This window comes from Danaus plexippus (assembly GCF_018135715.1).
Source record: "Danaus plexippus chromosome 16 unlocalized genomic scaffold, MEX_DaPlex mxdp_23, whole genome shotgun sequence".
Taxonomy (NCBI): domain Eukaryota; kingdom Metazoa; phylum Arthropoda; class Insecta; order Lepidoptera; family Nymphalidae; genus Danaus; species Danaus plexippus.
The window spans coordinates 4,465,667-4,493,520 of NW_026869851.1; the positions used below are offsets into that span (position 1 = coordinate 4,465,667).

Below are 27,854 nucleotides of genomic sequence, written 5' to 3' on the forward strand. Positions count from 1 at the left end.
ACATAAATAATACTTATGAAACATTGCTCAAACAGATTCCGTCAGAAGAATACTGAATTGCTACTTTGAAATTATACTCCTTTTTCATAATTATATAATAATATATTCGTTGCTATTAAAACTCCTCTCCCTCTAACGCGGTGAACCCGCCACCCGCTCGCCCGGTGAATCTATGGAATGCTGAGAAGTTTCTTCTCGTCCTATAATTTTTATATTTATTAACCTTTATATTGTACAGGCTTACATCCAGCTGGTCATGATTCAATCAGGGGAATTAAGGTTTTTTAATTAATAAAGCTAGCTTTAAGTAATTTCATTAAATAGGATTTACTTAATCTTTTACAATTTTATTTAAATAAAATAAATTACTTACCTAATGTAATTTATTAAATAATAAACATAAATTTTATTGTGTTAATGAACGTAATATATGAATTTTATTTTTCTCAACTGACAGTGACGGATCTATCGAAGTGAATTGTGATTGATTTTGTATTCTGGAATTGTAAATAATCAGTGATTTGTACACCACAACTTATATATTATCGTAATTACTAGAAAAGTATCAAAATAATGGCTACTCCTCAGCGAGAAACTATACAAAAACAAATCCAACAGGATTGGGCGAACAGAGAGTACATAGAAGTTATAACAGGAAGCATAAAAAAAATAACAGATTTCCTCAATTCCTTTGGTAAGCATTTCCAATATTAGAATGATTATAGTTTATATTTTATAGAACTATGCATTACCTATCTTTGAACAACTTTAATTTGTGGTCATTGGCATGAAATTATTTCAGCAGGCAAGCCAGTTTCTTTATTTAATATATATTAATATTAGTTATTAAATATTATATAGATTATAGATTATTGTTACTGACTTTGATTCATTGTATTCTGTATTTTTGTTAATTTCTAATAATCTGTATTGATGTGTAAAAAAATAATAACCACACTATTTGAAAGCTACTAGTTATTTTGGATGTGGTTCCTGACCAGGCTGATTACCAGGAAACTATAAATCTGACCAATAAATGTACAATAGAGATGAAACTTCTTAGCATTCAATGGATTCACTGTGCAGGAGCCGGGTTCAACTACTTTTCTCTTTCTTATAATTTATACTTAAGACTATGTAGCTGCCTTGGTATTAAGATAGCAGTCCCATCCCATTCCTTGTGAGGCATTAGGAATATTCTGGTTCACACAACCAGGAGTTTGTTCTGTAACACATATTTAAAAACAATTATGATATTGCACACATGATATCTGTAAATTTTTATGATAATTGTGTCTTAAACATTTGTTGTGCTGCTGCCTTCCAGACATGTCCTGTAGATCGCGCTTGGCCACGTTAAATGAAAAGTTGACTTCATTGGAAAGGAAAATTGATTACTTGGAGGCTTGCGTAAGTTGCTACTGCACATAATTAACGTACTTGGAATGTTCTTCACATCTTAATATAAAAAGCGGAGTCCAGTTGTGCTTTTTTATGTCAATTATATTTGATGCTCATATGTGGTCCTGGTTTGGGCAATACCACCTTCTCATCAAAGATATTTGAAGAATGATCAGTGAGTTTGCAAGTAAACCACAGTATTGGTCTTATATTTCGATTCCTTCCTATATTCCTATAGTAAAGAGGCAATGCTCATAGCATGACCTCACATCCGTATTGATATTACCAATTACCTTATAGTGAAAAACAAGTTGTTCATCCTTATATATATAAATTCGTAGAAGATTAGACTAAAAGTATTTTTTTACTGTATCGAAACACAAATATTAGGAGACTATTTTAAATCAATTCAATTACGCTAAACAAAGTGTTTTCTATGTCAAAAGTGCTTGTTCTAAACACACAACCATGTTGGACTTATGCATTGATGTTATCCGTGCTTTGAAACCTTCAATAAAAATTTCAAAGATACAATATATATTTTTTTTCGTGTTTCCAGGTCACCAAAGGCGAAACCCTGACGTAGATGCCATCAATCATGAATGAATGAAGTTATTTATAATTTAATATTGTTCTATAGACAGATAAGCATTTACATGTATAATATACAAGTTTCCTTTGGAATAAATAGTTTAATTTTAATTATATGTTGTCCTTATTTTTCTGGTTACTTCATTCAATTAAGCATAGTTCATTTAATGTATAGCATTGTTTACATTTGTATACATTATTATATATTATATATTTTACAAATCTCTAGCATTGTGTTTGAAAAAAAAAAAAATTAAATTAAAGTGATGTCAAGAAAGAAATGACTTTATATTATGGGAATGTTTCTATTACACAGTTTTTGGGTAAATATATTTTAATCGTAAAAATAAAAAAACACAGTGTTGCCAGTTGAGTAAGCTGAATAATTGTAATATATATATATTTAATGTGAAAGTTTTCACGGGAATTCCGACAAGGTTGATTTAAACGTTCCGACAAGGTTGATTTAAACGTTTTACACTGAGGGAGTGAGAAAGAAAAATACACAAATGGAGAAAGTAGAACAGAAAAAGAGATGGGGTCGGCATATTCCAAGCACAGGCGCATGGTATTTTTGCTTTGCAGCGAAGTAAACAGTGTGAGCGTCATGAAGTTAGCTGAATCACGTACTTATTGTTCTGTATTAATTTATTTATAATATTCATTATTTTTTGTTTCATGTGAGACACATATCATTTAGTAGGGCAGTATTTTATTATCAAATGTAGTGGATAAGAATTGTTTGCATTTATGAAGTTTCATCTCCTTCGTACGGAGGGACGCCACGCACTATTTTTTTTATTCTGTACGTGTAATTTCAAACAGATTCAAACATGGCGGCGACGCCTTGTCCCCCGCCGCAGCTCGACGCCGCCAAAACACGGCGTGCGCTCCCACCTCTAAGGAACAGTGAATTTAAAATTATACAAAGTTACGACTTAAAGTATTCGAAAAATCATATTATTCAGATAGGGTTACGTAATATGTAGCCAGTATCACATTTATTTATTTATGTACCAAGAGTTACAAAATTAGTTACAAAAGAGAAGTGATTTACAAAGTGATTTACTGACAACGCAACCTTTATGCTGTACAAATTAGTTTTTTTTAATTGCAAATTTTACTGTATGAAAAATGTTCTTCGGCTATCAAATTTATTAAGAAGTATATTCGTGAATTTATAATAATAGCGGACGAGTTTCCTCACCGTATCCTATGAACGAGGTGCACAGCCAGTCGGGCTCCGCTGGCGGCCACGGGATGTCCCAGAGCCAGCGCGCCGCCGCTCACATTCACCTTATCCTCAGGTAGTTTCAAGAGCTTCATAGTCGCCAGAGTTTGGGAAGCGAATGTTTCGTTGATCTAATCACAAATAATGACTAAATAGAACAAATCAAATAAAGCAGATTTATAACACACGTAGGCAAAATTAACATATTTATTAATTTTATTGGAACTGTTGTACACACCTCAAATAAGTCTACATCGTCAGGTTCAAGTTTCATGACTTCCAGTAGTTTCCTGATCGCTAGAACAGCTCCGAGACCGGTTTCTACCGGATCCACACCCACGAAGGCGATCCCCACGAGACGAGCTAGAGGTCTTATGTTGCTCTCAATGATACTTCTCTCACTTGCTAACAGCAGGGCTGCAGCACCATCTGCGGCTACCTGATTATGCAGGTGTGTCATTGTTTTCTCATCACCAAATAAATTATTAGACTATTCTCCTTGAATCCATTATTATTAAGCAGAAAATAAATATAATTCCGACCAATCACCGCTGGTCTCACAAAAAACACTGGATTTTAATGGTTACTACTTTGTAAAACTGAGATTAAAATCTACGTCAGGATATCTTACAGCCGAGTTCAATGGAGTCACAATTTTTCCATCATCCAGAGACGCCGGTGCTTTAACATATTCCTCAATATTTCTGTTCTCATCAACACAATCATCTTCTGTTATAATAACATCCTTAACGCTGTCGGTCACTGGTGCAATTTCGTCTTCAAATAATTTTGCTTCTCGAGCTGAATGAAAATATAGTTACTACATATAGCATATATTTAAAACAACAGAAGGATGGCAAAAACAGAAGGGATGCTTAAGTTACCGGCTTTCCATTTCAAACGACTGCTTAAAGCGAACCTATCTACCATTTCTCTGCTTATATTATATCTCTTGGCTATATTCTCCGCAATTTGGTGCAGAGAGAGCCCGATGTGAGTGTCGACAATTTGCGTCTTAATATAGTCCTCGAAGTGATACATTTTCCCTAAAGTCGAACCGAATCTCAAGTTGCGAACCAAAAACGGGAGTGACGACATTACTTCAGTCCCGCCGGAGAGTACAACATTCGCTTGACCCGTTAAAATTTCCTGAAAACGTTTACTAATAGAAAAAAACATATACCTATATAATAAATTATAACAAGTCAATGAATATCAAATATACTATGGCTCCACTGATAATAGACTGTAATCCAGACCCACAAGTCCTATTTACACCCAAGGCAGGTTTATCAATCGATACCCCAGAATAAATACCGCAATACCGGGGAGTTTTTCCGCCATCGCATTGACTGAGCTGAAATAATTAATAAATAATAGAATAGTACGTGTATAGTGTAACGTAGTATTTAATTAAAATAGGAAAGCAAATAAAACAATGAGCGGTTTAGATGACATATCAAAATTGTCTATTCTCTCAAGCTGATTACATAGACTATAGACTAACATTTTTATTTGGTTTATGGCTTAGGACAGATGCCTATAGATACTTTACATCTCCCTTTCTTTATAAACTAAACAAACTTAAAAACGTTTTCTTACATTTTAAAACTAACTTATTATTCTTTAATTAACATGAATGAACATAATAAATTTTATATGACAAAACAATGACTTACTATTATGTGAATAGTAAACTAACATTATTCATCTAATAATTAATGTTGCACAAGAAAATATAAAATGATTGTAAATTTACTGAGCACAGCTTTAATAAGTACTGATTTAAGTGTTATTAAAGATCAAGTCTATTTACTGGTTTTATTATTCTACCATATCTTGATGATCTAGGTGCTGTTGATGGTTGAGTGAGTGTTGACTCCAGCATGTGATTAGAACTACTTGGTGATGAACTTGTTGATGTCGGTTGAGACTCCAGGGCAGCAGGTGATTGTGGTGATGGAACCTGTTGTGTTGTTGGTTCTTCTGTATATTTAATATCAGGAACTACCACTCTGTTTCTGGTTATGTCTGCTTGAGTCTTGTGCAAATGACTGAAGTTTCTGCGTAGTATTTGTCCTTGATCAGTTTGGATGATAACGGATCTTGGTAAACCTTCAGGCCTTTCTAACACCCTTGCCCCCTCCCATTGACGGTGGGCAACTTTGTGTCTGACCTTCTCATTAATTTCAAAAGAATCTGGTTTTTTAGTGTGCCTATTACCATATTTGGCTTGTACTTCTCTTAGTCGTTTAAGCTCAGTGGTCACTCCTGTTATTATTTTTGGTTTTAAGTTGTTGTCGTTTATAGGTAATGGAGATCTGGTAATTCTGCTGTATAGACGTTGATTGGGTGAGCCTAAAATATCATTTCTTGGAGTATTTCTCCAGTTTAATAAAGCAAGTTGGACATCAGACTTGTCCATACTGCATTTTTTCAATATGTTCTTGACTACTTGAACTGCTTTTTCAGCAAGCCCATTGCCCTGAGGGTGATGTGGACTGGAGGTGACATGGTTAAATTTCCACTCTTTTTGAAAGGCCTTGAATTCTCTGGACATGTATTGTGGTCCATTGTCAGTTTGTAGCTCTTCTGGTACTCCATGCACGGCAAACCATTGTTTCAATTGTTCTATAACTTCATACGATGACTGACCTTTTAGCTGTCGAAAATCCACATATCCGGAGTAGCTGTCACAGATTACTATGTAAGTTTTACCTTTTAGTTCAAACAGATCAGATGCAACTATTTGCCATGGAAGTGTAGGAAATTTTTTAACTAGCACTATATCTTTTATGTTATCTCTTTGTGTTTGTTCACAGATGGAGCAGGTTTTGACTAGTTTTATAATGTCGTGGTACTGTCCTTTCCAATAGAAAAGTTGTCGTGCTCTTCTTAAACAGCTGTTTATACCTGGATGTCCTTGATGAATATTCTTTAGCATTTTGGGGATCTGTAATTTAGGTACCACAATTTTATTTCCTTTAAAAATTATACCGTTCAGATAGCTTAGTTCTTCTTTAAAATTAAAATAGTGTTGTAGTTCTGTAGGAAGGTCCCTGACTTTGTCTGGAAATCCTTGTATTATTGTCTTAAGTAGTAACTGTGAGTGTTGGTCTTCTTTTGTGGCTGTAATTAACTCTTGTTTAGCATTTACTGACATAGGTAGTATAACTGCAACTTTCAGATTTTCTTCTTGTTCATATTTTAGATTAGAGGCATCACAGTCTCGACTAAGGAAGTCTGCCAGTGGTATCTCTGTACCTTTTTTAAATATAACTTTTGGTGAGTATGGTGTAAGATTAAATAATATCCGTTGCAATCTTGCTGGAGCAGATTGTATGTTTTTCTTGAAGATAGACTCAAGTGGCTTATGGTCTGATTCTACTGTCAGTTCTTTGCCGTAAACATATTCGTGAAATTTCTTACATCCAAACAGTATAGCGAGTGCTTCCTTTTCGATCTGTGGATAGTTCTGTTCACATTTGGTCAACGCCCTTGCTCCGAATGCTATTGGTTGTCCTTCTTGGAGGAGTGCAGCACCAAGATTTTTTGAACTTGCGTCTACACTTAATGTTACAGGTTTATTTACATCATATAGTCTTAATACTGGAGGCCTCTGGAGAACTTGTTTTATTTTGTTCCATGTTTCTTCGTGATGAACTTCCCATATAAAGTTTGTATTTTTGTGTAGCAAGTCTCTTAGTGGATTTGTTAGGTCTGACATATTCGGGATGAATTTATTTAGGTATGTGATCATTCCTAGTAGTCTCTGTAGCTCCGTTTTATTTGTTGGCGTCTTCATTGCTTGTATGGCTTCAACTTTTTCTGGGTCTGCTTCTAGTCCATTAGCTGAAACAATGTGCCCCAGGAATTTAATTCTTTCTGATTCAAAAATGCACTTATTTTATTTAGTTTGAACCCTGAATTCTTCAGTGTTTCTATAACTTTGCTAACAGTTTTCTTAAGTTCTTCTCTACTTTTTGCATAGATAAAGATGTCATCGATTGACACTCTTGCGTTTTTAAATTTACTGAGCAAATTTGTTAAAATTTCTTGGAATATTTCAGGAGCCGATGATACTCCGAAAGGAAGTCTCTTGAAAGAATATCTTCCCCATGGCGTAGCAAAAGTTAATATCTTTTGTGTTCTTTCAGAAAGTCTAATCTGCCAAAATCCTTTTGTACAATCTAACAATGCAAAGAATTTAGAACCTTTAATGTCTGCTGAAATTTCTTCTATAGTAGTAAGTGGAAAATGACGTCTAAGAATGTTTTTATTTACATCTGACGGATCAATACAGATTCTTATTTTACCTTTTTGTCTCACAATTACCATAGGACTCACGGCAGGGGTAGGCTCTGTTTCTGGTTTAATAACATGTAACTTAACCATTCTATCAAGTTCTTGCCTTACCTCGTCTCTTATAGCATGTGGAATTCTTCTTGACGGTCTAATTTCCAGTCTCGGGTTCTCAATAAGGTCAATATCATATTCAAAGTTTTTATAACATCCTAAGCCTTCGAAGATATCATTTTTACATTCACTTTCCTTCAGTGTTTTCACTCGTGCAATAAGTTCTAATTTTTCACATGTATCAAGTCCTAGAATTGGTGTAACTTTTTCTTTAACTATCTTGAATATTATGTTTCTTTTTTCATTTTTTATTTTACATAGTAACTCTGTTTCACCTAGAACTGCCATTTTATCTTCTGTATAACTTATTAAATTTTTTGTTCGGCTTGGTTTCAGACTTGCCTTTAGTTTGTTCATCAAGTGTCTCGGTAACACATTGCATTGTGCTCCTGTGTCTAATTTGGCAGCAAATTTTATTTTACCAACTTGTATTGTTTCTGTCCAGTCTTTCTTATCTCCACCACTTACAGCTGATATATATACCTCGTCTTCTGAACAATCTGACATTTCTTCTACAGTGTTCACTTTATTTTTTAATTTAGGATTATAGTTCTTTGTGCGGCACATTTTGGCAAAGTGACCATTTTTGTTGCACTTGGTACAGGGTTTGTTAAATGCTGGACATTCTCTGCGTTTGTGATTTGAACCACACCTTTTGCAGTCAAAATTTTCATTTTCTTTGTTTTTGACACTTTTGTTTTTGACTACTAGTACTTTATCTGTTTTATTTTTGCTTTCAAACTCATCTAATTGTTTGGACGCTTGTTCACTAGTTTTACAGATATTAATAGCTTTGGTTAAGTCTAATTTATCCTCTGTCAACAATTTCTCTCTGACTTGATTGGATCGGATACCAAAAACTATTTTGTCCTTTAACATTTCGTCCAGTAAATTGTCAAATTCGCATTTGATTGCCTGAGTTTTTATTCGGGTTAAAAATTCGTTAAAATATTCATCTTCATTTTGTTCAATCTTAAAAAATATATATCTTTCGAATGATATATTTGTTTTTGGTGCAAAATACTCTTTGAACCTGTTTTTGATGGCGGCCAGGTTTTTTTTTTCTGTATCGCTCAGATTGAAACTATTGTATATTTCGATCGCTTCTGGGCCTATTACTGCCATAAATGTTGCTGCCTGGACATCGGCTGGCTTTTTATCTAGCTGAACAGCGATTGCATACCACTCAAACTGTTGTAACCAGTTTTTCCAACACGTTGATTTGTCCGAGTCAATTTGTAGGTTAGCCGGCGGCTTTATTCCAGATACTGCGTCGTTCGTAGCCATTTTACAACTTTCTCACGAATTTCTTCGTTTCCTTTTTTTAACACGTTTTTAAATAGTTCTGACACCATGTAACGTAGTATTTAATTAAAATAGGAAAGCAAATAAAACAATGAGCGGTTTAGATGACATATCAAAATTGTCTATTCTCTCAAGCTGATTACATAGACTATAGACTAACATTTTTATTTGGTTTATGGCTTAGGACAGATGCCTATAGATACTTTACATATAGTATGTATCTTTATGCAGAGATAAACTTAAATACTTACAAAGTTAACGTTTCCTATTATTGTGCAGTCAACTAAACTTGGATTCAGTCCGGATTCTTTTAAAACCTCTCTGCCCGCCGACGCAAATACATAAGAAGCTGGCAACTCTCGCAGTGAACCGCCAAATTTACAAAATGGCGTCCTTTTGGCGCCGATCACGAATATATCTTTGATATTAAATGTCAAAATGTTGTTGTATAATGTTGTTTTTGGTTTAAATCGATTTATTATAATTATGTTTTTAAGATTTGCTCATATTGGTGTCCTAAATCGATATGTCATTATGAACTTTAGTTATAAAGTTAAGAACATCGACCGTCGATATCTTATTGAATATCCAATTACATAAAGTGATAAATAAAGGTAACTTATCTAATAATACTTATTTCCTTACCTTTAGTAGCTAACGCCATGACCAACTGATAATAATTAAACATTAATATAACCTCACAGATAAAACATTGCATATTTGTTTTTGCTTTCGTTAAATTAATTTTATCAGTGCTATTTACAGTTTCGTACACGCCTCATGATAAGTACTTATTGCTATTCATTCAGTTTTTTATTCGTATTTTATTCGATGTTTCCATGTTTTGTATAATACATAATGTGATTAATTTTGATTTTTACAATTAAATAAAGTACCTATTAGGATACGAATAATTAAAAGGCTTCAATAGTTATGAACAGTTTAATAAAATATATTTAAATAACAACATAAAAATACTTTATATATGCGGTTAAAAAGATATGAATTGATGTTCTATACAACTTCTAACAGCAGCGCGATCCCTTGTCCACCTCCGATGCAGGCGGAGCCGATGCCTCGTTTGAGTCCCCTTCGTCTGTAGAATTATATTTACAACTTATATAAACAACTTCATCGACATACGTTTCTCTATAAGTTCAAACGGGTCTCTTCACGTAAGAAACTTGTGCGTATCGACAATGTGTAGGGAATATTTCTTATAACAACTTCTCCATTAAGTGAAGTAGATTAGATCATCTCAAAGATTCCACGTTTATTTGATACTTGAGAGGTTCATGTTTAAGTAACGAAGACTTAACTGTTTTACAACTCATTCATATAAAACGTTGATAAAACTCTTTAAACATTATTTTTTTACTCATCGAAACCCCCAGAAGCAGAATATTTTACAGGTATAAATTATATCTACTATTTATTAATGAGCGAGTCAGATTTTCCGTTTCCAGCACAATTTACAAAAATCTGGAAAAAATATTAATAAAAGTGTTAGGAAACTACGCAAGAACTTTGTATTAGAATCTGTTGTTTAAAGTTTGTTTTTCTTTTTCAAATTCATTATCGAATAATATCTGGTTCACATATTACGGAAAAGTATTTTGTTCCGAAGAGAAATGTCCACTATACATGTGTATAGACATGTTACTAGCTGTAGGAATTGTAAATAGAATGACTACCTAGTAGAAAGCAGAGTACGGCCGAAATACTCTTCTGCGGCTTATGGCGCCACAGACAACCGACAAACTCATAAGCAGAACCAGTAATATGTTAGTGTGTGTTGGAAATATCTTTTGCCAATGTCTATTATTGGTTCGTGTTATAATCATGACCTCAGTTCATGTGCGAGGTGTGCCGTGATCCTCGCCCCGGAGGCCGCCAGCGGGTGTCCTATAGCGATGGCTCCTCCGTTCACGTTCAGCTTCTCCATGTCGAGCTTCAAAGCTTTCGCACAGGACAGAGTCTGGGCGGCGAACGCCTCGTTTATCTGGGAAATCGATCCACAGGAGCTCAAGCTAATGAACATGTTTAACTTCGAAGATACATCTGCGCTACATCATCCGAAATGATATATGAGATATTCTGGATCGTAACATCACCTCAACGAGATCTATATCCTTCAAGGTCAGGTTGGCGACCTTCAGGAGGTTCTGTATAGCTGGAACTGGTCCGATGCCCATCACACTGGGGTCCACACCCACACACGACCAGCCGAGCACACGGACCAAAGGTTTCAAGTTGTTATTCTTCAGACCTTCTTCACTCGCCAGGATGAGAGCGCCCGCTCCGTCGTTGACACCCTAACAACCAATTAAAAAACATTCTATAATCTATGAGCTTCAAACTGTTTTCTGTGATTCGTTTTTGGTTCCCAAAACATTTCCAACAAACTAAAATCTAGTTAACAAATTTTAAGTACGTTAGGAATGCAGAAAGTAAGACTTTTATTCAATTTACCCAGAAAAGTTATTACAGAGCCATAGACTTCCAGTCATTTAATGAATAATTACCGAGGAGTTGCCAGCAGTCACCAGTCCACCTTTCCTGAACAACACGGGTAACTTATGAAGGGCTTCCAGGCTGGTGTCGGGGCGAGGGTGCTCGTCCACCTCCACTGTCACCTCCTGCTTCTTCACCCTCACAGTGACGGGTGAGAGCTCTGACTTGAACACACCGCTGTCCTGTGCTGTACAGTTGATTTACACATTAATGACAGATTCAGCTTCGTTCGTGTAAGGTCTAAAGAACTATCAGATATGTGTACTCACCGGCTTTCCACTTCCGCTGAGATTGAAATGAAAATTCATCAACTTCCGTCCTGGTCAAATTGTATTGATCAGCTAAGTTTTCCGCAGTCTGAGGCATCGTGTGGTTGCAGTAGGTGTCTAACGATTGTCTGAACAATGTGTCTTCAAATTCTATGTTCGAGCCCAAAGGGACTCCGTGTCGGACGTTTCTTACCAAAAACGGTACGGAAGACATATTTTCTGTACCACCAGCTAAGGAGACATTAGCCGATCCTGTGATAATGTCCTGAAAAATATCTAAATCTATAAAATAACTACCTAATACGACGATTCGTTAGCAATTGTAATATATCGTTATTCGTAAGCCACGTTTATTTCTGCTCAAAGCGTATAATTTTTATTTTATATTTGTGCTCTGTAGTCAAATCTTCAATTCAACGACTTTTCACCTGAGCGCTGTTTATAACGGCCTGGAACCCTGATCCGCACAGTCGGTTAACACCCAGAGCTGGTTTCTCCTGTGGGACTCCGGCCTTGAGGGCCGCGTGACGAGGGGATAGACCACCATCAGGACTACCCGATAGCTACAGAATATAAAACGTGCCAAATAAAAGTTTTGTAGCATGTGAATTACTAATTTCCAAATGAATTTGATGAAAGGAAAATTCCAAAGCTACGTGACCTAAAATGAATTCCTCATAATTATATTAAGTTATGTGATTAAAATGAAGTAAAACAGCGTCTTACAATCTCTAGCAAGCATCAGTCCATTGATTATGATCCTACTTACCACGTTGACGATACCGATGTTGACCGTGTCGATCGCTGCTGGGGACACATTGCCGGCCTTGAAGGCGTCTTTGGCGACTCCAGCCAGCAAGTCTGCTGGTCGCACGTCCTTCAACACGCCGCCCATTTTACCGAACGGCGTTCTTTTGGCTGCCACTATGAATATACCTTAAACCAAAATAATGATATCGTAATCAAATCTTATAACGACGAGGATAATCGAATACCTCCTCATTCATTTTTTAAAGATTTTATACCTTAAAAACTGTACGCATCTTCATATACAACTAACAATGTGAAACGTTCAAAAATAAAATTAAAATCTTAAGGCTTTTTTAAATATTTTTCAATGAAAATTACATCGGCTTAATGGAAAAAACACCCATACTTGCACATATATGACAATCAAAATAAAACTATTGGCTTCGGAAAAGAAGTACATTATTCAGATAAAATATTAATTATTTCCACTATAAACTATAGTTAACATTACTTATATTGAAATAAAAAATACAGAATGTTTTAAAATACAGTGTTCCTTAAAATATACAATGAAAAAAGATTATTTACATGCTTTTCTTTTTTAATACTTAAATATAAATAAATGTAAAACCAACGAATCAATTAATACTTAATAGGAGGTGCTTTTGTCAATAACGCATTACTATAAAAATATGTGATTATGCTAATAAAGAAAATTACTTTAAATTTAAGTAATGTACATATAGAATATAACATCACAATAGATAATGAGTAATAATACTTTGAAACATCGCGAGTCCGCTGTAATATAAAATCATTTGAAAACAAGTCACTGACCTACTGTAATATATGAATTTATAATATAAATAATTCAAATAACATATATAATATAAATATTAAATATACACAATACGTAAGACAAGAATATACTTCTTTTATACCTTTATTTAATGCCACGGCCATGATAGTTTATCAATGTATAAATTGTCACTGAGAAACGCAACAACAAAAAACACGTCTACTCTCACACAAGTATACTTCGCAAATGACTGTCAGTTGACTGCTGAATTCTTACTTCTTAGTTTTACCGCTTAGTAGTAATTGGTATTAGTTATTACGCGAGTGATAACCAGATACGATACATCAAAATATATCGATTATATTCTTTTATAAAGATATTCTAAGACTGTTGGTATATCATTATTATCTATAGTGCTCATTTTTCGTAATCGGACAGATTGAGATAAGCGGATATGAATTTAATATCGCATACACGATACAAAGGTGAAAGTAGCATGTGGCAGGATTTTTACCTGAATGGTAGTGGTATTTGAATAAACAAAATAAGACATAATGTCTTTGCTATGATTCAATATCTCGGTTTTTATTAATTTTAGCATTGTGGCGTACCTACAATATCTTATAAGTTCATTTATAGGTATTGACTTATAAACTTTAAAGATATTGTATTATATAAGACAAATTCATTTGAAATACCTAAACATTTAGTAGCATCAACGATCTTTGATTGAAATTTCTGATATTGAAAAAATTGTTGGCTTTTTTGAGAGGGAAAATCATCAAATAACCCCTCTTGTCTTGGGTGGGCTAAGAGGGAATGTCAGACAGACTCTTACTGACTAAAAATCTTCTGCTCCGAGCCAAGCCCCGGTACATCATTACGCTTGCACCTGGAACCCGGCTCGACATTGCCTTTGGGGTCCCATCTGTGGTAATGTGATGGCTCTCGAGAGGCGCGCGGCACGCTAAGCGCCTTACGCTTGGGTCTGGTTTTGGTCGGGCGGCGAGCTACCCTTGCTCACCGTCCGCAGATCCGCGCTTACGCTGGCGGCTGGGGCGTGAGAAGGATCGTTCCCTTAATTTAATTTTATGCCAAGTTAATGACGATTTCCCGTCAATAATCAGAGTAGAAACACTTATAACGTGGTTTGTATACGCTGCCCGTAAAACGAGGAGTTAAGAAAATGCACAGTAAATAAAAGAGATAGAATGTATTAAATAAATATATTTCAGAAAACAAAACTTCAGTAAACATTTTTTTATAAAATCTAAACATTGCACATCATATAGTACAAAATATATTTTCCATTTTCTTTACATACAATTATTTACATTGCAACATCAACCTAGGTATTGATTGAAAATATGTGTTCATACTAGGAAAGATAACAAAACACGCTTACTGACTTTAAACACAGCACGTTAGGATAATAAAGCCGGTGCATCGTCAGAGAGTTATCACAATATTAAAGTTCAAACAGCTTCCACCATGACAGCGATGCCTTGCCCGCCGCCGATACACGCCGAGCCGATGGCGCGCTTCAGACCGCGGCGACTGACACAAAGTAACGTTAAATGAACGAATGATTCGCGTGGACCAGTGTTGGGACATTACTCAAATAATATGAATGATTTTAATAAACTATCCTTAACTACAAGTAAAGTAACAGTTAGGACAGTAAGGATGCTTATATTTTAAAGTATGTTGAATTCATATTTTATATAAAGTATTCAGAACTTAATTTTAGAAATTGTTATTTTCAGTAACGATTTAATTTTTTTATGCAATTTAGTATGATGTCTTGTGTTATTATGATGTGTTGTTTTACCGGAGCTCGTGTACAAGGTGAGCGGTGATCCTGGAGCCGGACGCGGCCAGCGGGTGTCCGAGGGCGGTGGCTCCTCCGTTCACGTTGAGTTTCTCTAAGTCCAACTTCAGAGCCTTCGCACAGGACAGAGTCTGGGCCACGAAAGCCTCGTTGATCTGGTCGGATCGAAATATATAGTCTCAACAAAAGCCGTTCATGAACTACCTACACTTCTTTTTAATTAATATAAATAGCGTTTCATTTTAGGGTCCTTTACAATTGGTAAATTAAAAAACGACGAACGGTGGAACATGAATGAACCCATTTAAATGAAACTAATATTTTTCGGATATACTACGCTTGCTTTATTTTCTGTTAAAACTACATACTCCCGACGTTTCGGTTACTTTTCAACAACTTGTAGTTTTAACAGAAAATAAGCACGCGTAGTATATCCGAAAAAAAATTAGTTTCATTTAAATGAATAAAACTCGCGAAAGTCTTAGATCTCATTATAAATAAACCCAGTCCGTAAATGGCTTTAATAGTACATAATATAAAAAGTGGGCGGTCGACAGTCAGGGTCCAAAGTTTAAGTAAGTATAATAACTAACATTCTGTAATTTACGTAAATGATGATAACAATGAAAAATTATCATCATTATCAAAAAAAAAGTGTAATAAAAGCGTCATTATCATGTCTGTCGTTATCGACGCTAGAACAACAACAGATAATTCAGAAACTTTATCAGAGTATACCCGTGAAGTTAAGGCCCCACACAATGAATATTACCAAAAATACATTCCTTACGTATAAAGACTATTAACATTAGCCTATTTGTTATGTTAGCTGGGATATCTGATATAAATCCTCACCTCGACCAGATCGATGTCTTTGAGGGTTAATTTGGTGGCCTTAAGCAAGTTTTCTATGGCGGGTACGGGTCCCACCCCCATGATGCTAGGGTCCACTCCCACGTAAGACCATCCTACCAGGCGAGCCAAGGGCTTCAGGTTCTTGGCGGCCTGTTCGCTGGCCAGCACCAGGGCCCCGGCTCCGTCACTGATACCCTGGATTTTTCGGAATCATCTATGTATACAATTCTACCGACGAAAATAATTTCGTAACAGACACTTTCTATAGAAAAAATTTAAACAATATGTCAATACACAATCTCCGCGTATAGATACTGTTGTCATTATAAATAATCGCTTGCCTCATAATGACTTCTTAATACTAATGTTATATTTAATTTGGTTAACAAATCGACTGAGATTTATAAAAAACTTAATGCGTGCGCTTCTTGTCGGTTAATTTAAATTTGGAAAAGGAAAATCTGCTGGAATTTAGTTTCGAGGAATGTTTTTGACTGTTTAAAAAAAAGATTATTCGAAGCCCACCATCAACATATAATATTTTTAAATATTTGTTTTTATGTCACGTGAAATCAATCGTTGAATAAAGCCAGTACCGGTGTAATGTATTATGATTGAGTTATTAATATATAAATATATTTATAGATATATATAAATATAATTTATTAATTAATTTATGTTCGAATTTATATAAATGAATGAAGAATGTAATTAAAAATTTCAGTTCAGTTAGATGTAGGTATGATAGAAGTTTTTGTTTTTAAATATAGTAAACAAGTTTTGTTATTATCATCATTAAAGATTTTTACATCAATAAAGTACGGAATGTTATTGGAAAATTGTGATATTTTTTTTGTACAAGCTTATATCAACGACTCCGTACATCGGGTGTCCGTCACGGCTTACGTTTATTAATACAAAAGACGGCATTAATGTTAATTTAAAAATAGAAACGGTTAATGAGATGTGAAGTTAGTAAATATTCACAAAACACGTGTATTATCTTACGGAGGCGGTGCCGGCCGTCACCAGCCCCTCCTTCTTGAAGACGGGCGGCAGTTTCTTGAGACCCTCGAGGGTGGTCTGCGGGCGAGGGTGCTCGTCAGTGTCAACTTTGACCTCTTTACGTTTGATCGTCAGTGTCACAGGTTCGATCTCCGCCTTGAACACTCCCGCATCGTTCGCTGTTAACATAATTAAAGTTTAGTCAGGGTTTTTATCACATTAATATTGTCAGACGTATAGTTTTGCTTTATGGTTTAAAACTAACCGGTTTTCCACTTCTGTTGTGATTTCAGCGCGAAGTTATCAACCTCGTCTCTGGTGATTCCGTACTGTGCTCCAAGTTTTTCGGCAGTCATGCCCATGGGCATGTTGCAGAAGGAGTCTGTGAGTCCTGCCCATAGAGTGTCCTCGAAGGCGTAGGAACTGCCCAAGACAGCCCCGAACCTGACATTCCTCACCGCGAACGGAGCCTGGGACATATTCTCCACACCACCAGCGACGGACACATCCGCCGCGCCCGACAGAATGTCCTATAGGAAAGATCAAAGTATCGTTATGAAATATTTTATTTTTGTTGACGAATGTGTTAAAAAATTAATCTTATAAAAAATATTTTCATCTCTTGTATCTCGTGTATTCATCGCCGACATCCATATTTTATCTCAAAATAAATAATAATTAAAAGGTAATTTAAATAAATATATTAAATGTAATTAATAACACCTAAATGTGACCTTTAAAATCAATGTTTAATTTGACAGAACGTATAATATATAAACAACTAATCATGAAACCTAATGTTTGGTATATGATCCACGTCCTGTATCTGACCTGTGCACTGTTCACGATGGACTGGAAGCCGGAGCCGCAGAGCCGGTTGACGGCCAGCGCGGGCCGGTCCTGGGGTATGCCCGCGCGCAAGGATGAGTGACGAGCGCAGTATATACCGTCCGTCGACGTGGCCTGCACACAGATATCTGTAGTTACTAAAACTCAAACCTTTACAAAAATACGTTCTTTAAATATTCAAAATTTGTTGGTCAGAAGATTGAAACTCAGTGCTAGTAGACTGCACGTCCTAGAACTATGTGTATTATAAATGTATGTGGGACTTACCGCCATAACCTGTCCCACGACCACGGAGTCGACCTGGTCGGGCGCCACTCCCGCCTCCTTGAGGGCGGCTGTGGTGGCGATGGTCTGCAGCTCTGTGGCGGAAGTGTTACGGAACACTCCACCGAAAGTCCCGAACGGCGTACGCTTCGCACCCACGATGAAAATATCTACCATCATGATTACATACTCACTATATTTTAATGTTATTTTCATAATATATTTAAACATGATTTTCTTTTGTTACATGTTTTAATTACACTACTTCTGTTGCTATTTTGTTGAATTATTGTAATAATTAATGGTCTGTCTCTTTACAGCATATTCAATATTACCAAAGGTAAGTATATTCCTAGCTGTATTTATACGGAGGCGAAGATATTCAGTGTCTCAGGATGAATGAGGCATCGATATATTTTCTATGAAGTGAGGCAAACAAATCGTGTTTGCAATAAGAGAACATCGGTACTTTTGTCGGGAATTATTTTTTCGATCGACAGAACCTTTTTTTTTCGAAAATTCATATTTTTTTGGAGTTTACTAGAACGTTCCAATACCATGTAATCGTTTTTTCCAATAAGTATTTTTACCAAACCTTAATATCACAAAAAAAAATTTTAAAATAATAAATGACGAACACCCACAATACACTTTATTTACACATTCAATATTGATAATATTATTTCTGACCATTTCAATATATCTTTTTCAACAAGTTTAACTCTTTTTATACAATAATCAGTTTATAATATGATCTGTGTGTTAAAACATAATAGATTTTGAGAGATATTTTTGCCGTTATTGAGATGAAACAGGGTATATGTGTAAACAATTAAATGTGGAATATATTATTTGAATAATAATTAAATCTTTGTACAAACCAGTAAGTTTCTTTTTAAAATGTGTATCGCATTATCATTAGTAACATTACGACCTCTTGAGACAAATAAATACTACAAACATAACCAAAGTATTCTGTTTTCAAAATCTTACCCTTTTTACCATTTGAAGTATATATGTATATAATTGGGGATATCGCATTTATATAAATTAAGGTATTTTAGGTTAAAAACTAAGTCTGATATTACAAAAGAACATGTACTTTATTCTTTAAATATGGTTTGTTAATTTACACATATTGTTAAGTAACGAAAAAAACGGTAAGAAGATAACATCAATTAAGGCCTATTCACTGTTATCACCATGTTCTGCATAATATTCTAATAACATTACATGAACAGAGTTTTAAATACATAAATACGATGCAGTGAAGCAAAGGTTCAATGCCCACCAGTATCAGTTTATATCACAGCTTTATTCATTATTATGCATATAAAATAGGAAGTAAATATCCCTTCAATATATTTACTTTGAAGGCAACATAAAATTTGAATAATTCCTTTTTTTATATTGTTAAGAGAAAAAGCAAAAAAGTTTTCATAACTTTCTTCCACTCAAGCAAATTGGAATTTGACCCCGTGTACATAGACCATTTTTTTTAAATTCTGAATGTGGGTGAGTTAGACAGCATTAAATATTTATTGTTACTTACTTTTAACAGCAGTAGACATGGTGACTGTGAAATTATTACTACTATTAAAAAATATATTTTGATTACAAAGTTTACGTCAACTCAGAACTAGCTACGAATATTGAAATGAGTGAAGATTGAATGAAAAACTGATTGGTTTAAAAATATGTACCTATATAAATAGTCATCCCTATCTATATATACCTAAAGTGAATGAACGGCTTAAAGTTGCCATATGAAAGTATTTGAAAACAAAATCAGACATATTGTTAATTTTATTAAACAAATGACGCAACTGTAATGGAATATAACAAATGTTTTAATACCAATTAAAAAAATATAAATTTATGATTTTAACTAGCCTTACGTATATATGAATATTTTTAAAGCTATTCCTTTTTTATTTTGTTTTGGTTGTCATTTGTTTATTTTGTTTCATTTATATTTTCTAGGTAGTGGCCAGTGGGTATTATCTATGGTGTTCTGATTGTGACAGACTGCAGGTTTAAGATCAAATCTCTTATAAATTAAATGCTTATGCAATGAGCGATGGTCGTTCTGTCAGTGGTCAGTTAAAGAAATTTGTCTTTCGTGGAAAAGCAAGTACCAACGGCGATACAAGAGGTGAATATCTGGAGATAGTTATACCAGAATTGTTGTCGGCCGGCTACTCATTTTACACGTGGCCTTCGGCGCCTTTATTGGCTTGGTATTTGTGGACTCAAAGGAGACATTTACGCGGTCTTCGCGTTTTAGAGTTAGGTTGTGGGACTGGATTACCGGGAATATTAGCTGCTAAGTGTGGTGCTCACGTGACATTAACAGACAGTGTATCTTTACCACGGTCTCTGCGACATTTGTCCGCTTGTTGTGAGGCAAACGGCTTGATTCCCGGCCGAGACGTACAGGTTCTAGGCCTCGCCTGGGGACTATTCTTAGCTGACGTACACAATCTACGCCCTGTAAACTTACTTTTAGCTTCCGATTGTTTTTACGAGCCATCTCAATTTGAGGAAGTGCTGTCGACTGTTGCTTATTTTCTTGAAGGTACTGACGCACGTTTTTTGTGTGCTTACCAGGAGCGGAGCGCAGACTGGTCCATTGAAGCTCTTCTCAAGAAGTGGGGGCTGAAAGGTGCACTACTGGACTTAGACTCCCTGAGCGAAAGCTCCGGAGTGGATTACAGAGCCTTAATCGGTGAACGATCCCTACATTTGATTGAAATTATTTCTGTTTAGGGTATGGCAAGCACGGTTAGAGCTGCACGCCTCTATGTTGGCAACCTTGCATGGACTGTGGGCCACAGACAACTCCGAGAATATTTTGCCCAGTTTGGTCCCGTTCAAAGTGCTAGGGTAGTATTTGACCGCTCTACTGGTCTAAGTAGAGGATATGGTTTTGTAGAGTTTGTGAGTCCTTCGGGAGCCGCTGATGCTACTAACAAACAAGTCCACACTCTAGAGGGGCTCAACTTAAATGTGCAAGTACAACAAATTAGTTAGAATCTACAAAAATGGCACAAGCACTTCCAGACAATGCTGATTTCTCTGATGAAGAAGAAGTCAGTCTACTAGACCAGAACTTCAACAAAGCATCTGATTATGTCAGGAAGATAACATCCAACTTGAACAACAATCAACTTTTAGAGCTGTATGGATTGTACAAACAGAGTACAGAAGGCACATGTAACACACCTAAACCAGGGTGGCTGGATGGCAAAGGCCGGAAGAAGTGGGAAGCTTGGAAATGTCTTGGAGAAATGCCAAGCGAAGAAGCAAAGCAAAAATATATAGATTTAGTTCAAAAGCATGATCCTAATTGTGAGTTAGCCATCCAAAGTGCATCAAAGGAAAGCTGGGCTGCGGTGTCATCATTGCAGCGTGATATTGAACCCGAACTTGTCCACAAAGATATGTCACTGTTAGATGCTGCTAGAGAAGATATGGCGGAACTTGTTAAAGAACTTCTAACAGAGAATCCATTATTAAAAGATTACAAAGACGAGGATGGGTTATCGGCTCTCCATTGGGCAGCTGACAGAGATTCCATATCAGCTCTCGTAGCTGCTCTAGAAGCCGGCTGTGATGTGAATGCTGTTGATACTTTCGGTCAGACTGCACTACACTACGCCGCATCCTGTGGACATGTTAAGTCCACACAAATTTTGATAGACTTTGGTGCGGAGATCATGAAAGACAACGATGACTGCACACCACTAGATGTGGCCACTGATGACGAGGTCAAGAAAATTCTGGAAAGTGCTGCCTCATAGGATATTTATGTAAAGGGAATACATAGTCTTAGTTGATAAATGCACATTATATGGTAGAATAGGTATATGGAAATAAAAAATTGAATATATATATTTTTTTTTTATACAATTATTATTGTAGCAGGAGTTGATGTTGAGATGATAATGAGGTGATACAAGTAAAAGTACAAAAATAGTTCCAATATCCCAAAATCCACTTACATTTCCCTCTTTTACTACAAATATATAACACAAGTGTTACCTTTACCAAAGATCAAGTATTCTTTAAAGAAACTAGTTTTGGGGAAAAAGTGAAATATTTCAAGGACTAAGACATTATTTATATGAAGGAACTTGATAAATTAACCCCTTAAGGTACATGTCACATTATCCTACGGTTAATGAAACAATTTTAACACAATCTAAATAGATGGGAATAAACTCATTATCCTGGGAACATTTTGGAACGAATATCTTTATTTAGTAAAAAAATTTGGGACTTTGAAAAAAATCTGCAATACAACCAAAACATTGAAATAATATGCTGCAAAATGTGACGTGGTAATTAAACTAATTTACATAAAACAAAAGTGAAACTTAAAATAATGAACTGACATTTATTTACAATATACAAGGCTCATCGAACTTGAACTGGCAACACTCAGTGACAACATGACAGAATTATATACTCATAGTTTATATAAATATATGCCGAGGTATTGTTTAGTTTGTTATAATGTATTAACTCCCAATGAGATGCAGTTCGTAGTGGCAAATTCATGTTCATACTTAGATATCACACTAGTCTTTATTTAAGTCACATTGTGGCAATATTAACACAAGCCTCGAGGCCATCACGAACGACACGTGTTCTCGAGTCTTCACGTAACTTTCAGGTAATGCGAGGCCTACATTCGGTCAGGTCTCCGTCCAGGCTCGCGTCCCTCCTACCTCTGCTAATCCTTTCCATCCTTGTGAGCGTCTCCAGAGTCCAATTGCTTGAGGAGTCTGAACAACGCCGCTGCTTCTCGTATTCTGCTGAACTCGACGCAGAATGCTTCCACCTCTATGAATAGTTCCTAAAAATGATATATTTTATTATAACTAATTATTTCACACACAGGATTCATCTCCTTAAACTAACATCTGGGAAAACTTATTTGTGTGTTAGTTTTGTTATATAACTAACTGATATAAGTGTTAAAATCGCGGAGTAAGTTTTACGGTTGAATTTTATTAAAGGTCTTCCAAGTATCGTTTTTAACCGTGTTGTACGCTGCGGTACAGCATTCCCATATTCACATAACAGAATATTTTGACAGCTCACTGTTATTTAGATTAGCTTTTGTTGTTTTAGCGTTTCAATCGCATATGAGTTTTATTTGTCTGTTAAATCCCTATGCAGGTTTATTTCTTTAAATTCCAGTTTGGGACCAAAACATTTTTTCTGATGTGACAACGAGTATTATCAATAGAACATTCAATAAGAAACCCTTGTTCTTTGGAAATGTGATTATTTATACCCTCATTTTTTTTATGGGTCTACTGTCAGATCGAGTTTTCGAGAGAATAGGTAAATCTGCCTGTCTCGTGTAAATATTTGTCCCATTTTGAAGAAACTTATTCTGACAGCAGACGCTTTGATCATCATTTACATTTTTGAGTTGCATTATTCCAACCCCGTTTCTTGGTGACGCGTAACGACTCTTAACCCTTAACAATTAAAGTAAAGTATCAAGTATCTCGTTATATTATTGACCGCGTCCAAGTCATCTTTTGCCCTTATAATAATTGTGTGTATTTTATACCGTAATCCCTTTTGACAACTGTCCAGAGGTGCTTTGCATATCCGGAGATTTTGAGCGCTATTAAAACATCCTGTCTATGGTTATAGATGCTTTGCTACCTTTGTTATTATTTTTAGTCCTAATCAATAATTTCTTTTGGAAAAATTATAAATTTGACTTATGTGCAAGAAAGTATTCTTCAGGTATTGAGGGAGGATCAACGTATCGCAGGACGATATCATATAGAGTGTTGCGACTGAATTTTTATTGAGCAGTTTGTTTATCACTGTAGAATCTTTTCAGTGTGTAATGTGTAGCCCGTTTAAACTATTGACCGTCCGATAATAAACAAGAGGCACGAGCTGGCCATAAAAATATTCTTTAATAGCAAAAATAATAATAATTAAAGAAAAACCGAGATTTGGCTCTGGACATCAGAGGCGCGAACCCTGCCGGGGCCTATTACTTTTTAATTCATACAGTCAACGATCTGTTTACATTTTTTATCTCGTTTCGCTGTCTAGTACGTCATACCTTAACATTAATGATCTTGTTCCTTATGAGTGATTGGAGGAACACGCACACCAGTCGCACCAGCCTGTTCTGCATGTAGCGGTCCCTGATCGTCTCACAGGTTGAGATGCAGTTACTGATGTAGAGGTGAACGAACTCCACGGGGAGATCCACTGAGGTCGTTAACCTTAAATCCAGATAGATGTATAAGAAAGTAGCGTGGATATATAACGAATGAAATCAGAAACTAATAGTTATATATAAAATTGTCCTCGTGTATCAGACATCGTTATTACAGGGTGATGATATGATATGATACGATGGACTGGGAGGACGAGCCCCACCTGTTGACAACTTCCATTGAATGCAGAGACATCTCCATGTTGACGAGCACGGAGAAGTAGTCCGTGATGTGCTGGGAGTGAATCAGCTTCAGCAGCACCGATATCGCCACCATGGGGTTGTTCTCCACTAAATCCGGCAGCTTACATAACAAAAAACATGTCAACTCTTCGACAGGACTTAAAATTAAATTATAATACACAGTTCATTGATAGGACCTATTATTTTACTAATGTATATTAATTTCACGGATGTCGATAGAAATGATATCGATATTTGTGTCAATTAAAAAATATCGAAACGCACTAGAAGACAGGTAGAAATTTAAGTATAGCTCAGACATTTATTGAAAATGTGAGTACAACGCAGCGTTGTCAGATACTCAGATGATGAATGTATGGTACGTGGCGGCAGCTGCGTCTGACCTGGTTGGGCGTGACTCCTATTTCGTACACGATGTCCGGCGTGTCGTCCAGTAGCGCCAACAGTCTCTGTTGTTGAGAAACACTCAAGGCCGTCTTCAGGGCGATGGCCGTCAGTTCCTTTGCTTCTTCGACGGGATTCTCTTCGGTTTTCTTCTCTTCTGTAACTTCTTCTGTTTTCTCTGCTGACTTCTCTTTGGTTTCCTCCTAGGATGTGTTTTAATTAATGTCTTGATTTGCGCTCTGCCGTTTACTCGGTTGAGACCTACCTTGGGTGCACTTTCTGTGGTGGGTGTCACACGCTTTTCGGGGCGAAGTCCTGTTAAACCTTCCATGTCGGTGTCGTACATGGGAATATACGCCCCCCGGTTCACGAGGTTCTTCCACACTGCCTGCGAGTGATCGATGTTAAAAGTGAGAGTATTTATATATATATATATATTTTTATTCGTGACGTTTAGTTAACGAGCGTGTCGCTGAAACAAGATTGACTCGGTACAAGTTAGCATATAGAAAATTAAAATTTCATATCTTGAGTGCAATGAGTTGGAAAACCGCTTCTTGATAACTACAGCATGGTTAAACTTAGTCTATTCAGCCTTTATTACAGCCAGGAACATTGTTTTTGAAGTTCTGTCCCCTTCTAATTACAATTTATGTGCCTTCGAATAGGCTGCTATTAAGAAAGTATATTCAGTGTATACAGCCTACAGAGTCGTTCATTCATTCTTCGTATACATTTCCACCGACCACCGACCACCAGGTGGAAAGACATTCAGGTTCTATATAGAGAATTAAAAAAAGGGATAATAAAGGGACTTGAATTAAGTTAACATAAAATAAACAATTGATAACATCACAGCAGATTCTGGAGAGGTTAAATCACTTAATGTTTTTGGGTTGTGGAAGATCCCCTCGACCTACCTCCCCGGCAAAGGCGATCTCAGTGGGGTCCATGATGAAGGCGGGGGGAGGGACCGGCCCCGCCGGCGACAGGGTGCGGTGCAGAGGCAGATACTCGTTACTCATCAACGCTTCCAACAACTCCTTCATAGACATACGGCTCGGAGGCGCCCTGGTTGAACACCTTATTCATTATTATACATATATATATAACATGATAGTACCAACACTTATTGATGGAATTAAAATTGAGTTTCTGCTCATATTTAATAAATATCATCTTTAATGTTGATATCAATGTATTGTCTAGAATCTCACTGCAGTTTGTTTGTTTGGTAGAAAAATCTACTAAGTTTGACAACACTCACCCATCACCGAGCGGAACTAACGCTGGTGCAGTCGCCTTCGCAATGGAACTGATGTCCGACGAGCGCTCCGTCATCAGCACCTGTAGAGATGAGTAATCAAACTCCAGTTCCTTAGCGGACACCTCCGTCAACATGACCTGCTTCGCCGTCTTCTTGAAAACCTGGACACAGAAAATTTAACCAATTTTTATTTATTTATATAATAAATAATTTATTTATTTACAATGTTCTATAACATTTGTTGACTCACATCTTTAATATTACCGAGCACAAAGCCATGTAATTGTCCTATGAACAGCCTTTCCTGCGGAGCCAACGCAATGAGTCCCGGCTTGCCGTCCAGAAGATGTAAATATAATGAACTGAACGGATTGTCTCCTTTATAGAAGTCATGTATGAGAGCCAGCGCCACTACTCTTTGACCTGGTAATGTCAGATCACCTCCGGCGATGAGAGTGGAGAAAAGAAGACACACTGAAACATTAATAAGATATAATATGATTCATAAATAGCTCATTAGTAAGACCAGGTACTTTTAATTGAAATATTTTTAGCATAAAGGCAATGTTGATTATTAAATTAAAATTCTGAATAAGAGATATTCAGAAGAGTTATTCCAGAGGTTAAAAGATTGAATATTATTTTCATCTCATTATTTTTATTTGCGGTTTACTTCCTCTGGCTAAATAATTAGGTTCTGGTTATGTTTTTTCAATATATGTATCTTATAATAAGAAATAAAAATTCTAATTACAGAAATTACTATTATGTTTACAGTAACTAAATAGAGAATTGCTTAAAATAAAATGTACAACATTACGTTCTCAAGAATTTTTTTTAAATTGATGAATTGATTACATTAGTTACTAGATACTTAATGTATGTAAATGCAATACTAACAATTAAAATGTTCAGACTTTGGGAATCTCTTCTGGACCTGAGCACAGATTGATTCTAGACTTTGGGAGTCGATAGTCTGCTCTGAAAATAAGCTGAAAGCAATCATAACATTACTAATAGTAATGGGTCCCCTGTTTTAAAAAGGTTATGTATAAAAACAACATACTCTAAAACATATTTGCTATTTTCATTTATTAGCTGTTGAGACATTTTAAATGGTTATTTCTTTATGCTTTAATAATAATATCATCCATATATATTTTTCTAGCTATGAACACAAAACAAAAACATAATAGTACTATATGACATTGACAATTGACATTTGTACAAAAGTGACACATTGACAATATTTTTAAATTACGTTCACCAGTTATAACAATTGGCACGTAAAATGAAAATACTGGTGAAAAGTAATAGAAACAATAACAATATAAAAACTGTACTAAGTTATAGTTTCATGTTTTAGTTAAATAAATTAATATATGTCTTTTATAGATAATAAGTACTTAGTAAACTTTACATTTACTTAATATTAATTTTCTATTAGATAAAATTTTAAGTATAAAATAAGATTTTAAAGAGAAATTTTGGAATAAATGAAATAATTTAAACAAAAAGTTCTCCAATATTATATAAAGATACACAGATTCGTACATTTAAAATTCACTTTTTTTTTTAATAAAAGGAAATTATCCAAAACTTACATTTTTCTTAATGTATCATCAATTTCAGTTACATGCAAATATTTTATCTTAAT

General features: G+C 35.5%; 7 protein-coding genes across 7 annotated transcripts; 3 read left to right on the top strand and 4 right to left on the bottom strand.

Moving 5' to 3' along the window:
• Positions 1–436: 436 nt before the first annotated feature.
• On the top strand, positions 437–2,103 carry LOC116771819 (probable protein BRICK1-B). Its single transcript, XM_032663795.2, has 3 exons — positions 437–694; positions 1,328–1,410; positions 1,961–2,103. The coding sequence occupies exons 1-3, from the start codon at positions 574–576 to the stop codon at positions 1,985–1,987; spliced, it is 231 nt and encodes a 76-aa protein (XP_032519686.1). The 5' UTR covers positions 437–573; the 3' UTR covers positions 1,988–2,103.
• A 345-nt stretch (positions 2,104–2,448) lies between these two features.
• LOC116771938 (3-ketoacyl-CoA thiolase, mitochondrial-like) lies at positions 2,449–9,733 on the bottom strand. The gene is made up of 8 exons (XM_061528190.1): positions 9,590–9,733; positions 9,196–9,362; positions 4,449–4,580; positions 4,108–4,372; positions 3,855–4,024; positions 3,462–3,662; positions 3,200–3,354; positions 2,449–2,891 (listed from the first exon to the last, which is right to left on the bottom strand). The coding sequence occupies exons 1-8, from the start codon at positions 9,660–9,662 to the stop codon at positions 2,810–2,812; spliced, it is 1,245 nt and encodes a 414-aa protein (XP_061384174.1). The 5' UTR covers positions 9,663–9,733; the 3' UTR covers positions 2,449–2,809.
• A 139-nt stretch (positions 9,734–9,872) lies between these two features.
• Positions 9,873–13,575, bottom strand: LOC116771767 (3-ketoacyl-CoA thiolase, mitochondrial-like). The gene is made up of 8 exons (XM_032663729.2): positions 13,419–13,575; positions 12,497–12,663; positions 12,156–12,290; positions 11,728–11,992; positions 11,470–11,645; positions 11,059–11,259; positions 10,792–10,946; positions 9,873–10,040 (listed from the first exon to the last, which is right to left on the bottom strand). Exons 1-8 carry the CDS (start codon positions 13,438–13,440, stop codon positions 9,959–9,961), a joined length of 1,203 nt encoding a protein of 400 aa, XP_032519620.2. The 5' UTR covers positions 13,441–13,575; the 3' UTR covers positions 9,873–9,958.
• Positions 13,576–14,488: 913 nt separating this feature from the next.
• LOC116771768 (3-ketoacyl-CoA thiolase, mitochondrial-like) lies at positions 14,489–19,789 on the bottom strand. The gene is made up of 8 exons (XM_032663730.2): positions 19,633–19,789; positions 18,084–18,250; positions 17,799–17,930; positions 17,233–17,497; positions 16,971–17,146; positions 15,963–16,157; positions 15,108–15,262; positions 14,489–14,833 (listed from the first exon to the last, which is right to left on the bottom strand). Exons 1-8 carry the CDS (start codon positions 19,649–19,651, stop codon positions 14,752–14,754), a joined length of 1,191 nt encoding a protein of 396 aa, XP_032519621.1. The 5' UTR covers positions 19,652–19,789; the 3' UTR covers positions 14,489–14,751.
• A 364-nt stretch (positions 19,790–20,153) lies between these two features.
• On the top strand, positions 20,154–21,279 carry LOC116771937 (histone-arginine methyltransferase METTL23). The gene has a single exon (XM_032663945.2). It carries the CDS (start codon positions 20,154–20,156, stop codon positions 20,847–20,849), a length of 696 nt encoding a protein of 231 aa, XP_032519836.1. The 3' UTR covers positions 20,850–21,279.
• LOC116771805 (acyl-CoA-binding domain-containing protein 6) lies at positions 21,125–21,972 on the top strand. The gene has a single exon (XM_032663780.2). The coding sequence runs from the start codon at positions 21,125–21,127 to the stop codon at positions 21,881–21,883; it is 759 nt and encodes a 252-aa protein (XP_032519671.2). The 3' UTR covers positions 21,884–21,972.
• On the bottom strand, positions 21,969–27,423 carry LOC116771804 (CCR4-NOT transcription complex subunit 11). The gene is made up of 10 exons (XM_032663779.2): positions 27,264–27,423; positions 27,098–27,189; positions 26,448–26,671; positions 26,198–26,358; positions 25,851–26,001; positions 25,196–25,318; positions 24,930–25,133; positions 24,507–24,646; positions 24,184–24,349; positions 21,969–22,941 (listed from the first exon to the last, which is right to left on the bottom strand). Exons 1-10 carry the CDS (start codon positions 27,305–27,307, stop codon positions 22,819–22,821), a joined length of 1,428 nt encoding a protein of 475 aa, XP_032519670.2. The 5' UTR covers positions 27,308–27,423; the 3' UTR covers positions 21,969–22,818.
• Positions 27,424–27,854: the final 431 nt, after the last annotated feature.